The sequence below is a fragment of the Lucilia cuprina genome, chromosome 5, assembly GCF_022045245.1.
Source record: "Lucilia cuprina isolate Lc7/37 chromosome 5, ASM2204524v1, whole genome shotgun sequence".
NCBI classification, from domain to species: domain Eukaryota; kingdom Metazoa; phylum Arthropoda; class Insecta; order Diptera; family Calliphoridae; genus Lucilia; species Lucilia cuprina.
Window position 1 is genome coordinate 57,189,970 of NC_060953.1, and position 16,458 is coordinate 57,206,427.

At 30.0% G+C, this 16,458-nt stretch overlaps 1 protein-coding gene across 2 annotated transcripts in view; it reads right to left on the reverse strand.

The window, feature by feature from the left end:
* Positions 1-3,752: 3,752 nt before the first annotated feature.
* The window catches only part of LOC111682808, a 42,763-nt gene continuing 30,057 nt past the window's right edge, over positions 3,753-16,458 (reverse strand). For both annotated transcript variants that reach the window (XM_046952620.1, XM_046952621.1), the window contains exon 2: positions 3,753-9,916. In XM_046952620.1, the coding sequence (XP_046808576.1) occupies positions 5,556-9,905 (4,350 nt within the window). In that variant the 5' untranslated portion in view covers positions 9,906-9,916 and the 3' untranslated portion in view covers positions 3,753-5,555. The remainder of the gene's footprint in view (positions 9,917-16,458) is intronic.

Here is a 16,458-nt window from a genome sequence, read left to right on the forward strand (position 1 = left end):
ATAGACAGCCCACTGTCTTAGCTATTAGCAGAATCTTTACTGTAGACGTATTATAGTCTTTACTACAGACAAACAGTATTCTCGATAGTTAATTATTCTCTGTATTTGACCCAAATTCAAATCAAGTTGTTACAATTTATTTAAAATTTATTGTTAGTAATACAACCATAACATGACCTTTAGATTTATTTCCAATTATTAAAAAGACAACACAGAAATTTAATTTCAAATCAACTTTACAATAATACTTTTGATTTTCAATTAAATACTTTAATTTAACATAAATATGACAAAATGTCCCCCTATTTTCAAACGATAACACTTTCAATTAAGCAATTTTATAGAAAATTAAGATATACTTAACAAAACATATATCAAATTACAAAATCTAAAAAAAAAGAAAACACCAACACAATTTAAATGGATCGAAAATTATACATACATCTTAACAACAATTAAAGTCAATAACATTTCGAGAAAAAACCCTGAAAAACAAACTACTACTAGAGTAACTAATTAAAATGTCATTTATGACAATAATAGAGACAAAAAATAAGAAAGAAACCCTAAAAAATCACAGCATGAGTTTGAAATTAGAAAATTTTGTAACAAACATATCTAATGAAATAAATTTTTGTAAACTATAGTTGTAAACGTTGATGTAAACAAGACAAATTAAATGACAATTTAAAAATGTTATTAAATAATGCTGGTTTAGTTTTTTAACAACTACAGATACACATATAAATAAAAAACGTACCCCTATTTAATTAAAAAGAAGTATTAATAAATTTTAATTAAAAAGAAGTTGAAAGAAGATTTTTAAGACCAAGGAATATTATGTTATAGTCACCCCTGTTAGGAGATACTATAATTATATTTATAAGAAATATACTCAAGACTTGTTAGCAGTTTTTTACTTAATAGATGGACAGTTTTTGCATGAAGGTAGCTAACACAGAACTAGCTCTATGGGCATTGACTTATCAAAATGTTAATTTAATTGGTCTGATGTCTTAAAGCCGTGATACGAGGTTGTCAGATCTTACAACGTTGTCAGTAAAATGTTCAGAAAATGTCTAATGAACTTACAATCAGTCGTCTGAACTTACAACTTTTCTTTTGCAACGTTATCAGAAAAAGCATTATCGAAAATATTGCAAGACAAAATTTGTAAGGTGACAGTATTATTAGACATTTTACTGCCAACGTTGTAAGATCTAACAACCGTGTATACATAGCATAACAGGAAAAGTCCATGAGATTTGTTGTATCAGAAAATAATATAGAGGATTATTCTAGAACTATCTCGACTATTACGAAACTTTAGTCTACACTATAGATCTATAAACAAACTATACCCTCGACTATAAACATACTCGTATATAAACTGAATTATATCTTGGATATAGTCTCGACTTTAAATATACCATTGTCTTGATTATAGTCCTCGACTAAAGACAGACTTTAGCCAGACTACGGTCTTAATTAGCGAAACTTTAGTCAGACTGTAGTCTATAGACAGATTATAGTGCCGACTATAGACATACTGTAGACTTGTCCAAAGATAGACTGAGTTCTCAACTATAGACTAAAGTCGCGACTATAGACTGAAAATAGTCTCGACTATAAGTTGACTGTAGTTTCAATTATAAACTGACTATAGGATTGACAGACCCTAATCTAGAATATAGACAGACCATAGTATCGACTATAAACTGTAGAATGTTTGACTTATAGTTGCCTATAGACAGACCATTGTCTCGACTATATACACTCTATAGACTGACTACACTATAAACTGTAGAATGTCTCTACTATAGGTTAACTATAGTATCGACTATAAACTGGCTATAGGCTTGACTGACCATATTCTCGAATATAGACCGAGTATACTCTCAGCTAGACTGAATATAGACTTGACTATAGACAGATTATAATCTTAACTATAGACAGACTATAGTCCCAACTAGAAACATAGACACTTATAGTCCAGACTTTAGACACTCTATAGATTGACTATAGTCTCAACTGTAGACTGTCTATAGTATTAACTGAAAATAGACTATAGTCTTAACTATAGACAGTCTATTGTTTCGACTATAATCTTAACTATATACCGACTTTAGTCTCAACTAAAGACTGACTATAGTCTCAGCTGTAGACTGACTATTGTCTCAACTGGTAATATAGTCTCAATTATAGACTGGCTGTAGACTTGCCAAAGTCTAGACTATATTCTCAATTATAAGTAGACTATAGTCTCCCTTATATAAAGACAATAGTATCGAGAACAAAGTATCAATTTTACACATACTATCGCAAAGAAGATGAACTCTAGATGGATTGTAGAACATATGAGAGCAGATAGACTCTAGATGAAGAGATAAACTGTAGAAACTTGTAGCAACAAACTATAGTATATAGTCTCTACTATAGATAGACTACATTCTTGTATTAAGACAGATAGATACAATATAATCTCGACTAAAGATAAACTGTAGTTCGACTTATATCGACTATAGACAAACTATATTAAACTTTAGTATTGACTATAAAATGTCTATAGTTTCGAGTAAAAACTGGCCATAGTGTCGACTACAAACATTTTATTGGCTCGACTATAGAGTTTTTATTGGCTCAACTATAGAGTGTTTATTGACACAACTATAAAAAAAAACATTTGTCTCTACTATAAGTGAACTTTAGTCACGACTAAAGCCACTAACACTAATCTAGGGAATCGACATTTAGTTAAAACCTATTATAGAATTTTTATTTGCATATATTTTGAAAAAATAATTAAAAATAAATAAAATTATAAAAAAAATTGAAAACATATGATTTTGAAATAATTAAAAGTTTTATTGATTTGTGTTTTTCATTTAAATTATAAATAAAATTATATATTATACAATAAAATTAAGTTAAAATTAAAGAAAACATTTTATAATAATAACTAAAAATACATTTTTTTACAAGGAATTTAGGAATAAGGAGGGAGATTTTTAGTTGGAAAATTTTAGCAATTACTATTAAGGCACACAGCTTTTTTTAAAAAAATTAAAAGAACTTTTTTAAAAATTGTTGATTTGATAATGGGATTTTAAAATAGCAATTGCTAAAATGGAATTATTATTATTATTAAGAAAAAAAAACTTAAAGATAGGAAATAAATTAAGAATAAAAATAATATATATATATTATATAAAACTAAATATAAAATAAAATATTTGGTTTTTGAGAACAAAAAATTAAAAGTTAAAATTTCTATTAGAAGAATAATTTTTAAAGGAATTTTTTTTCTAGATTTTAGCGGTTTTTTCTAATAAAAATTAAACAGGCTAAGCTTGTTTTATTTTTTTTTTAGGAAAATCTTTTGACTAGATTTGTTTTTTTTTTTTTTTTAATTAAAAATATTTCAAATTTTTTGGACTAGAGTTGGTTTGGAATGGTTATGTTTTTGAAAATAAAAAATAAAAATTTATAAAATATAAAACTTTTTTTTTAAATTAAATAAAATTTTATAAAAAAAATATAATAATTTTTTAAGTTTTTTTTAATATAGAAAAAAAATTATTGTTTTTAAGTTTTTTTTATAAATTTTTGATTTTGAGGTAGCCTTAGTTATTTTGGTATTTTTTTAATATTTTTTTTTATAATTATTTTTTTATGTTAACAACTACATAAATTGTACTTTTGCCCTGAGAAAAGTTTTTAATAATGTTTTTTATTTTGTTTTCTTTAAGCCTTTTAAAGAAATTCCTGATGTTTTTTTATATAGTTCACCTATTTTTTTAATTCAAATTCTATATATACAAAGTGCTTTTTTTAAGGTTATAATTTTTGTTTTGGTAAAAAAAACACTTTTGGCCTATACGTTTAGTTTTTGATTAACTGGGCTATAAATTCTTTTTTTTAGATTTTTAATATTTGAGCAAAGCAGTTTTTGTTTTAATTTGTCTTAAATTTTGTTTAGAACCCTGCTATTTTCTTTGATTAGTAGCTATTTATTTTTTTAACTACTTTTTTATCCAACTATGGTTTCATGTATGTGTTTTTTTCTAAATATGTTTTACGTATTTTGTTTAGCGTTTTATTTTTTCTAAGTTTGTTTTGCTTTAACTTATTTATAAGGTTTAAAAAAAAAGAATTAAAAAAATTTTTTTTTGTTTTATATATAAGATTTTTTTAAAGAACAACATGTAGGAACTTTTCTAACCATCACTTTTTTGGAAATTAAATTATAATAATAGGGTTTCTCTTTTAAATGTATTGCCAATTGTTTTCAAAATTTTAAACTATTTTTTTTTTAATAAAATTTGTTTCAACACTCAGTCTTTTTTGTTAAATCTTAAAAAACGTTTTTTTAAATGATTTTAAGAGTTTAAAAAATGCTTCTTTAAATGTTGTTAATATTTTTAAATGTTCACACAGTTGGCAATACTAATCTTCGGTTTGAAGAGAGAGAGAGAGAGAGAGTGAGAGAGCAAGCAAATAGAGGCAAAGAAAAGCTTTGATATCAACTTGTTGCTGTGCTGCTTCTTTAACGCATACACACATACTTACACAGGAAAGAGAAGTAATTTTTAATTTTATGCCTAGCGCTGATCTAAAGCAGACAACAGCAGAGAGTAAAAATAAAGCTCTCAGATTGTCATGCTGTTGCTAAACAAGTGTGAACTTAAACGTAAAAGCAAAAGATCAAGAAAGCTCTTAACCTATCTGTAACATAAACAGGTCTCAGAGAGAGAGAGAGAGAGAGAGAATGACAATTAATTGCTGTGCATGTTGCTACACAACAGCTAAACGCAATGAGCTCTCGTGTACTAATTCTTTTACACGTATCTATGATTACACATTTCTAGAAAACAATCAAAACCAGTCAGAGAGCTAGCTTTTTACAACTATGAACTTAAGCGTAAAAGCAAAAGAGCAAAAAAGCTCCTTACCTATCTCTAACACAAACTGGCCTTAGATGAACAGTCGAGAACAGTTTATATGCATTCGAATTGAGTAAATAAAAAACTTTACAAGGAAACTAATTGACTTAGTCTATGAGTTCAGTCAAGGCGAATTCATGTAAAATAAGATTATTTTAAAAACTAAAAACACAATAAATTCACTTATTTTGGCTGAATTCGCCACTAACATTAACTTGCACAGATTCGCTCTAATTTCAGTTCACAAACTTCATGGAAGAAAGTTTTCTCACTCACTCTCACTTCATTGTGCAGATTCATCAGAAGCTCAGCTTAAAAGCTAAGAAATTTCTTTCAGAAAAATCTTACTTTTCTCTTGATTTTGTATATATATAAATTCTGTTTAAAAGCTGTAAAATTGGAATGAAAAAAGATCTCTCTCTCCTTCACCTTAAAGCTTTCTACTACTAATTCGCCTTAATATCTTGTTGTTCTCTCTTCCTATTTCCATTTTTATCTCTCTCTCTCACTTTCTCTTACCTCAAATATTTTTAAAAGAGAAACCCTGTTTTTGTTTTCATTTGCTGGACCCGCCAAATAGATAACCCAACAAATATACACATATATATAAGCTTAAACAGGTGTCAAATTGAAAGATAATTTCATAGTACCTGTTAGACGTTCTTTGACGGGTAAATATACAATAGCGGGTACAAATCTATTACTTACTACATCCGCACCAACATCATCAGCATCGTCATGATCATCACCACCACCACCTTGTGCCACGGCCTCTATAACAAATGCCTGCATTTGAGTCGATGTTTCATCTTCACGAGGCACAGCAAATGAAGCTGGTTTGCCGGATTGTTGGGCGATTTCTTGTAAAAACTGTTGTTGAAAGTTGGAAAAAACCGGTGAGCAAGCTGCTGATCTAAAGCCTCGTGGCGAGATTGAAGTTTGTTGGTAATCTTTGCTATCACTTATGGAGTTATCTTGCGTTAGCTGGGATTTAGGACTAAGAGGTTTGGGCATATCCTCGCGGCTAGTGGTAGAGGTAATTTCGGTGGGTGAGGGTGTACGCATGGAGAGATTAGTGGGTTCATTGTTGGTTACAAAAGAGACTTGTTCCTGCTGTAGCTTGTTTTCAAGCTCTTCATTATCATCCTCATCCAAAGCGACTATTTCGGGGGGAGTTTCACGACTGGATTTTCTTTTCAACGATTTACTCTCCATTCTTTCTTGGGTTGACTCCTCCTGGTGCTGAGATTGTTGTAGCGGTTCCTCTAATTTTTCTTGCTTAAAATGTTGTTCATTATTTTCTTCCTGTTCCGGTTCCTGCTCATTATTATTGATTATGGAATGTGTACGTTCGTGTATGAATAGGAATGCATAGTAGGGTGTGGTAAATGGACACATGGAACATTGATATTCCTTCAGCTGTGGTGATTGTAGATTTTGTTCATTGTTAAAAGCGTTAGCCATATTGTTTTTCGGCATATTCTGTAGCAAATGTTGGGCATTGAGATTTTGCAAAGCTTGAGCTAGTTGAGCTGGTGAGGGTACTGCAGTGGGTGTATTCGAAGAACCAGCCGAACTGGAACCATTAGGTACTTTCAGAGTAGGGCTAGAGGGTTTACTTAAACTGCCACCATACTGCTGTTCCAACTCACGTACCTTGTCCATGCCGGAGGGACCATGTTCGCTAATCAAATGACTTCTCAGCCATTTGACATTGCGAAAACGTCTAGTGCAAATGGGACAAATTTCGGTATATGTGGAAGAGGTGTACGAATCATTTTTACCCTCTGAACCACCACTGCCAAAGGGACTCATGTTGAGATTTCTATTCAGACCCTCTGTCTCTAGCATTTGTTGCTGCAAAGCCGTTTCCAAATTCAAACCATTTTGTCTGGGTTGTGGCAAGGGAGCTCCATCCTCTATAATGCCATGGGTATTGTGTTTGTGTACCCTGAGGAAATATTTACTGCACAATTCCTTGTTACAGATATTGCACACTACTCCGCCGATTTGGGCTCCATTTTCGATTTCAATGCCATGCATTCTTTGCATGTGAGTCTTCATGAAATATTTATTGCACAATTCCTTATTGCAAATCTCACAGTAACTGCTGGTGGGCGTAATGGTGTAGGGAGGTCGGGTGCTCTGAGCCATAGCAGGATTAATCGGTCTTTCGGGCGTTACAAAGCCTTCGCGTAAAGGACTTCCTGAGGTATTGGTTAGCAAATGAACTTCAGTGATATGTTTTTGAAATTCTGGCAGGTTGGTAAACTCTCTTTCACACGGAGTGCAGCGCAGCTCGCCAGAACCGGCCCCAATGCCCATTAAGGGCATTAAAGAACTGGGTGAACCATTGGGAGACTGTTTGAGCAAAGCTTGTTGTTGCATTAGTAGCTGGGAGGGAAAGTTTAGAGGTGGCATAGCACCCTCCATACCTCCTGCATGTTCGGCCATTATATGGGCTTGTAGAGCATATTGATTTTCCATTTCCCGACCACACAAATGACAAGCTATGGGTCTCTTGCCATTCAAATCGTTTAACTGTTGTATCATGGTCTGTAATTTTTGTAGATTTTGCAAACCCATGGCTGCCTCAGGACTCTGAGCCATAGTTTGGCTATCGGCCATTAATTTGCTGGGTTCTGGTGTCGAGGGCACACTTAAGACCTGGTTATTTTCACTGCGATTTTCTTGATTTTCATCATTGTTCGAGTCCTTCAAACCCTCATCTTCATCGGGTTGTTCTAGTTTTATGCGCTTACTCGACTGTTGGGGCAATTCTTCCGTTACTGTTGCTTCAGCTCCTCCCGACATCATGCGTTGAGCCATCATTAAATTAACCGGCATACCAGGCATATTCATGAATGGCCAAGTGGGAAGCTTTTGAGGATTATCCGCTTCCTCGGGAGGCATAAAAATGCCATGACGTTTCCATTTGTGGGTGCGTAGGAAATATTTATTGCAATATTCCTTACAGCAGATCTCACAAAAAGCCTCGGGATTGAGAACACCCAAACGTTTCAGTTTGTCATGGGCAAAGTTGGCTTCGCGGGCCTGTTGTTGCGATTGGGGAGAAAGCTTGCGAGGTTGGGGTGTAAAGGATACTTCCTCCTGTTCCAAAACAAAATCTTGACGAAAACCTTCAGGCATTTGGAATTGTTTGCCTGTTGCTATTTCAGGAGTTTGGGTAGAAGGTGTAGTGGCTTCTAAGGAGTTGCTGGAGCCTTCCGAAGGACTGTTACGCTGTGAATTACTATTGGAGTTTTGTTCATGAGCTTTGGCCCGATGACGACGCATGGCAAAGACATTGGTAAAACGTTTTGAGCAAATATCACAAAATACCGGTGCTGGAGCTGGTGGTGTAACTTGTGTGTTCGACTGCTGTTGCGAGTTGCTGCTTGTGGCTTTTGTAGTTGGTGAGTTAAGAGTTGAAGAGGCTTCACTGTCCTTGCGTTGCTGTTCATTCATCAGCTTCTGCTGGGCCAATTCCATTTGCATTTGTTGCTGCTGCTGTTGCAAGTGTTGATGTTGCTGTTGCATTTGTAATTGAAACATTTGATTCATGGCATTCATGCTGGCATTCTGCTGTTGTTGCTGGCTGCTACTGAGACCATCACTGCTGGGATCATAGATGCCATGCTTGTTGGCTTTGTGGGTTTTAAGGAAATATTTATTGCAAAACTCTTTATTGCACAGTTCGCAAAAAGCTTCGGGATTAAAGATTCTTAAAGGAGGACGATTCAGACCATCAACACCAGGAAAGCCGGGAACACCTAGTAGAGGCAAATAACCTCCCGCCTGTAGAGCTGCTGCAGCAGCAGCTTCTGGAGGAAAAGGAAAACCCATGGGAGCCATGGCAGGGCCACCCATCCATTGTTGCTGTTGCTGCTGCAGTTCTTTGCCATTGGTTAAGAGACCTGCAGAGTTGGCATTATTATGTTGCTGCGACTGATCATGTGTATTAGAACCTAGATCCGAATTATGATTCGAAGAGGGTGATTCACACTCAGGCCTTTCCAATTTCACCTTAACCGAAGCTAATATATCCAAAGGAGTCATATCTCCAGTTGTTCCCTGATGATTAGCATAACCCTCCGAGTTCTCATTGTGTTCTTGCATCATGTGCAGACTTAATTTAAATTCATTTTCGAAATTTTCACCACACTCCTTGCAGAAGGTATGATATGGATTACTGTAAGCCTGTTGATGTTGTTGTTGCTGCTGCTGTTGATGATCAACCATTTTGTGATCATTTAATTCCTGAGTTTTTGATATGTTTTCAATGTGTTGCTGCTGTTGTAACAATTCAAAGGTTTCCTTAAACTGTTCCATCGATTTGGGCAAAAACATTTTCGATAATTTATCCTCAAAGTCTACCGTGGGAGCAGACGTGTTCGAGTTATTCGCATTGTTGCTCTCCTCATCCATACGACTGGGATTGTGTTGTTTGCGACGTTTTTTGGCAGCATCATTTATGGCTTCTAATAATTGTAGTTGCATGGCTGCATTAGCAGCTGCGGCTACAGCAGCCATTGTATTGGCTGCCTCATTATCATCGTCTCCATTATCATGTGCGATGGCATTTGTAGAGCTTCCCATTGTGGGCAATTTGGAAGAGCATTGTGTTGTGTTGGAAATATTGTTAATTGGGGTTTTACTGCTGCTGCTACTACTACTGCTTGTGCTGGTGTCTTTAAGAACATCCGATATTGTGCGTTTTTGTTTATTGTTGTTATTGTTGTTGCTTGTGGATAGTGTTGACGATGTTGTTGATGTTATCGCTGTTGAAGTTTCCTCACATATATTGTTGTTAGTGTTGTTGTTAGTTAATTGTTTTAATGTTGCTGTTGCTGCTGTTGTTGCATTTGCATTTGTTGTTGATGAAGTATTGGATACATCTGATAAAGCTGTATCCTCGCTACTTAAATCAGGCGGTGGGGTTGCATATATAGAAGCGGCCATTTTTGTTATTACTAAAATGAGATTAATATAAAGGGAGAGAGAGAGGGCGAGAGAAAAAACAATTAGTTTAATTATATTTAATGTTTATTATTTAATTATTATATTGTTGAATTATATTTAAGGATCAGTTTATTTGTAAGAATATAAATTAATTCCTAAAAATTTTACCAAAAGTCTGGAAGGTCAAAGGTTAGTTTCGTACATTAAACAATTATTTTATTAAAAAACAAATCTTTAATTTGTTACTCTGAAATAGTTAAAAACTTTAACTGGTACCGTTATCATTTTAACGTCAAAGGTCAAAGTTTAATTTTCAAATTAAAGGAGTATTTCATAGAAAACTAAAAGAATTTGGAAAAATTTACTTATTTTGTCTTAAAATTACACTAGAACTGTTAATTAAATGTCAACTTTATGTCTTTAACTATAAAGGTCAAAGTTTAAATATTAAAAATAATGGAAATTTCTTAAAAAAATTGAAAATTTCTTAATTGGTACGAAATTTTTGACGATGTGTTTAAAAATGAGATGACTGTTTAAACAAGATGTATTTTAACTTTTTTGCCATAAAGGTCAAAGGTTAAATTTGTAAAAATTTAGGAATTTATCATTAATTTTAAAAAAACTTAACAAGAAGTTTTCATTGGAAAATTTGAAGCCTGAAAAAGTTCAAATATTTTTTCAATATGGAGAAATTTTGACAGCTTTTGCAAAAAGGTCAAAGGTGAAATTTGATAAATTATAGGAATTTATTAATATTTGTATAAATTTTAACAAGTTTCCATTGGGAAATTTGAAGCCTGAAATATTTAAAATATTTTTCAATATGGAAAAGCTTTTGTAAAAAGGTCAAAGTTTAAATTTGATAAAATTAAGAAATATTTTACTAATTTTACAATTTTTGACAAGTTTTTATTAAGAATTTTGAGGCTTAAAAAAGTAGACATATTTTTCTATATGTAAAAGCTTTAACAGCTTTTTCAAAAAGGTCAAAGTTTAAATTTGATAAAATAAAGAAATATATCAATATTTTTACAAAATTTTGACAAGTTTTCATTAAGAATTTTGAAGTTCAAGAAAGTAAAAATATTTCTTTATTTAAAAAAGCTTTAACAGCTTTTTTAAAAAGGTCAAAGCTTTCTCAAATAGGTCATGGATTAAATTTAAAAACAAAATAAATATATATAGAAATTTTGTTAAAATATTCATTAAAAGTTTTAAGGATTGAGAAAAAAAAATAACTTTCCATATGCAAAAGCTTTAAAAGCTCAAAGGTTTAATTGAACAGAAGCAAATAAACATTTTTTAATAGTTTTTTTTTTTTTTTTAATGTAAATATTTTAATATTTCTTTGAGGTACAGAGTTAGCAGCTTTCTTTCCATATGGATAAAAATCTGTCGTTAATTGAAGTTTAATTTATTTTTTGTTATTTAAACTTTAACAATTTCATTTTAGCTAAACAAACTGATCCTTAATCTGTTAAAGTAATTGATAAGCTTTTAAACATGCAGTAATTTTTTTTATATATGTATGGGTAGTTTTTTTTTATAATAAATAAATTTATATTAAAATAGTAGTGGTAGTAAGTAGTCATTAATAAGTATATACAATATATATTTAATTTGTTTTTTTTTGTTTTTTTAATAAAGGGATGCCAATAACGGGAAAGAGATATAATATATTATGTGGTAGGAGTATGTGTGCTTGTGTGTATATTGTATATATTTTTTTAATAAAAATGTTTAATTAAAAATTACTTTTTTCCAATATTGGTAATTTTTGCGCATGACTAATTTATTTTCAGTTTTTTTTTTATACTTTATTATTAAACTTTTATAATAAGCTTTTCCACACACTTACTATAAACATACATACTTATGCCCCCAACTCTGCGAAAAAATATAATAAAAATAATAAAGAAAAAAAAAAGAGGAATCCTCCAGCCTAGTAACACTTTATAACCTTAACAAATATATATACACAGAGAGAAAAACCAACTAACAAAAAAAAAAAAAACAAATTTTTCTATAAAATAAAATTAAAGGAAAAAAGTGAAAAAAAAAAATCTGGAAAAAAATTTTGCACCGAATTCCTGGTAACAATAAGTATTTTTATGCACATATATAGACAAACATCACATAAGCTCACATACTTTCATACACATACATACATATGTATGTATTTTTTTTTTTAAATTACGAGTATGTGTGTGTGTGTTATTCCTGCACATATATACATTCATACTTTTTACATACCACAAAATTTATTTTATTTTTATATGATTTTACTTTTTTTTCATTTTTGTGCAAATTCTATGAAAAGAAATTTTCCATTATACATAATTTTGTATTTTTTTCTCATATATATTTGTACATTTTCTGGTATATTTCCTGCCAACAGACCTTCCCTCCTCCTTCTCCGCTTAAAGTTAATAATTTTTTTCTTTTCTTATTTTAAGCCTAAAATAAATAGGAAAAAGCTACCAAAAATAATAAAAAAAAAATTGCAAAAGAAAAATTGTATAAAAATTAAAGGGAAAATATCAGCCTGCCAACCAATATATTCACACAATTCACGCCCCCACCTTGCCTTTTCTACAATATATATATATATTTACATTTACAAGAAAACTAAATTCTTTTCTTGTTTTTTTTTCCTTAAGCTCACAAGAAAACGAAAAAAAATTATTATTGTATAAAATAATGAAAAAGAAAAAGCGAGAAAATAAATTCTGCACACTACTATATAATTTTATACAAAGTCATCCGATTTAAGGAATACAAATTTTATTCTTACATTCTTTTCCCTACACACACACACACAAACAAACTAACATAGTTTTTATGTTATAAATTTCCTCTTACAATTTACAAAAACTCCCCCTTCCCCCCTGCTCTCACTAGTTTAATCATACTTTCTTTACAATTTTTGCCAGCTTCACCCCCTTTTAATGTATTTGTTTGTATGTGCAAAAAATCGGTTAGCCAGTCAGTCAGTCAGTCCACCACCCACCCACTTAATTTTTTTTTCTTTTTTTTTGGTTTATTTTCCTCTTTTTTTAGTTTTTATTTGGGTAAGAGTTGATGTCTTTTATAAAACTTATAATTTTTCCTTGTTGTTGTTGTACAACATGACTTGGCTAAAATAAATTTCATTCTTAAGAAACTTTTGAGCCCATGCAAAAAAAAATATTGTAGAAAATGAAAAAAAAACACAAAATTTTTGCCAAAAAAAAAACTAAAGCAAAAAGAAGCTGCTTGTTAAAGAGCTGTAAAGGAGTGTAAACTTTAAAATATTTCTAAAATTTTAAAGTTCTTTTGAAAAGCTTATCTTTAGTTAAAGTTCATTTTAAAGAAGTTATGGATGCAACTGTTTGAAAAGCTTTTGTAACAACAAAAGCAAATAATTAATTTAGAAAAGCTTTCTTTTCCTTAGCTAAAGTTCCTTTTAATGAAATGTATTTCTAAATAATCATCCAGCAGTAAAGCTTTTGTTAAGAAAAAGTTTTCTTAGAAAGTTTTTTTATGTAAAACTTTCTTCAAGCACTAGTTTTCTTAGAATTCTTTTAAGAAGTTTTTCTTTAAATAAATTTCTTCAAAAAATTTTTATTTCTAGATAAAATTCTGAAACGTAAGCTTTTAAGAGAAAGAGATCTCTAAGCTTTTGTTTAAGAAATTTTGCGCTGCACAGTTCTCTGTTAAAGCATTTGCTTTTGAGAAGCATTTCTTAAGATAAAATTGCAAAAGAAAAAATTTTAATTAAAAAAAAATTATCTCTAAAAGCTTTTCTTTGGTGAAAATTTTCTAAGGAACTAGTCTTTAAAAAGATTTCTTTTAGGAAGCTTTTTTTAAGATAAATTTCTTTACACAATTTTTATTTCAAAATTTCAGCAGGCTTTTAGTAAAAGTTCTCTAAGCTTTTGCCAAAGAATAGTTCTCTTTAAAAGCTTTTCCTTTTAAAAGCATTTAGTTTAGTATAATACCTTTTGAAATCTTTAGATAAAATTACAAGGGAAAAGCTTTTAATTACAAAAAGTTCTCACAAAAAGCGTATCTTTTTAACAAGCTTTTATTTTGAGAATAAAATTTTTTGGAAAAGCTTTTCGTTTTAAAATTTTTCTTTTAAAAAACTTCATTTCAAAAACTTTTCTTTAGAAAAAGTATTTGAACAAAAAATTTTTTATTAGAATATGTTCTCTTAAAAAGCATTTTACTATAGAAAATTTGTTTTAAAAATTTCTTTTAAAAAGATCTTCTTTTTAAGCTTTTGCCAAAGAATAGTTCTCTTTAAAAGCTTTTCCTTTTAAAAGCATTTAGTTTAGTATAATACCTTTTGAAATCTTTAGATAAAATTACAAGGGAAAAGCTTTTAATTACAAAAAGTTCTCACAAAAAGCTTATCTTTTTAACAAGCTTTTATTTTGAGAATAAAATTTTTTGGAAAAGCTTTTCGTTTTAAAATTTTTCTTTTAAAAAACTTCATTTCAAAAACTTTTCTTTAGAAAAAGTATTTGAACAAAAAATTTTTTATTAGAATATGTTCTCTTAAAAAGCATTTTACTATAGAAAATTTGTTTTAAAAATTTCTTTTAAAAAGATCTTCTTTTATAAAACTTTTCTTTAAACAAATTTACCAACTTGACTTCTTTAATAAAGCCTTTTCTTTAAAAAGCTTTTTTTCTTCAAAAAAAATTACTTTTAAGAAGTTTATTTTCAAAAAATTCTCTTAGATCTTAGAGATCTTTCTTAGTATAACTTTTTCTTTAGAAAAGGGTATTTAAAAAGCTTTTCTTAGGAGCTTTTTTAAGAAAAACTACCTTTGGAAAGACTTTCTTCGAAAAAGTTTTCCTAAAAATAGTATTTTTGAAAAGTTTTTCTTTCTTAGAAAAAGTTTTCTTTAAAAGCATTTTTTTTCTTTAAAAATGCTTTTTTAAAAAGCTTTTCAAACCAACTTTTTTCAAAGAAAGCCTTCTTAAAGGAACTTAATTCCTTCAGAAAGGATTTATTTGTTGTAAGCTATTTGTTTAAAAAAAAATTGAATGCGAATCGTAAGTTTTCCTTTAAAAAAAGGCTTCTTTGAAAAGCTTCTCCCAAGAAAAAGTTTATTTAGAAGAGCTTTTTTAAATTTTATTAAAAAAAGTTTCATTCCTTTCAATGGCTGATTCTATAACTTTGGTTTTATGCTGAAAAATGAGAAGCAAAACAAAATCTGAAAATAAAAAGAAAACGTAACGAAACGAACCGAAAAAAATAACAAACAACAAAATTATATTCTACCAAAACAACAACAACAAAGTAAAAAGCCAAAACCATAACCAACAACAACCAAACAGTGGAAAAAAGAGGAAAATTTTTATATGGAAAACAAAATTCTTAAACTATGCTGGTTTGTTCATAACCCCCCCCCCCTTCTCCCACAAGCCTACAAACAGTGGTGGGGTGTTTAAAAAGGAGGTGATGAATTAAGAGCTGGAGCGATAGTGGAGAGGGGTAGTTGGTAAACACAAAGCCAACAAAAACATAAATTAAGTTTCCATGGTTGAATTTGTTCTTTAGTTAAATGTATGAATGGCAGGCTGACTCTGGATGTATGTTGTTTTTATTGTTGTTTTAGTCCTTGTTGCTGCTGTTTGTATATTTCACGTTATAGTAGTTGTAAGTTTGTTGCTGCTGCTGTTTTCTGGCCTGGCTGTATTTTTCATAAAATACAATCTTGTATAAAATTTCTTTTTAGTTTATTTTCAGTTTTATTTTACGTTTTTTTTTGCATTTTTTCCAATTTAGTTTTTTGGTTACAAAAGTTAAAGGGATTTCTTTTTCTACTTATTTATATTGTAGTTGTTGTTATTGTATATAAGTTAATATATTTTGTTTGTGCATGTGTGTATATTTATATAGATATGTATGTGTGTGTGTGTTTATAGAAGGTGGGGTTATTATTGTTATACACAGAGCTTTAGGCATAAATTTCTTATTCTTAAACTTTATTTTCTTCCAAAAATGAAAATTAAAAAAAAACAATCAAGAAAAATATTATTCAAAGTTCGAAGCCAATATCTTATTATGTAAAATTATGTTAAGATTTTCCTTAGAAAAAGTTATTTTTGTGAAAAGCTTTCATTGATATTAACTTCTCTAAAAAGAAAATTTTCCAAAGAATATTATTCTCACTACTAACTGAGAAGACTTTTTCTTGTATTGAAAAAGCTTTAGAAATTAATTGTTTTAAAGAAAAAGCTTTCCAAAGAGAAAGCTTCCCAAAACGAAAGTTTTCCAAAGAGAACGAAAGCTCAACCTTGAGAATTTTTCCCATTAGAAATAGTTTCATTTGAAGTTTCTTTGCTTAGTTTTTTGAACTTAAAAAGCTTAAAGCTTAATTTAAGCAATGAGAAAAGTTTTAAAGTTTATTTTTCTAAAAGCTTTCATCTTGCTGCGTTATTCTTTCCTATATTTTTATTCAATTGAGCCAACAGTTTTATAGTTTTTAATGTTTGAAGAAATTCGATTTTTTTGTGAAAGTACTTAACTTTGTATGCCTAAAGCTTTGCTTTTG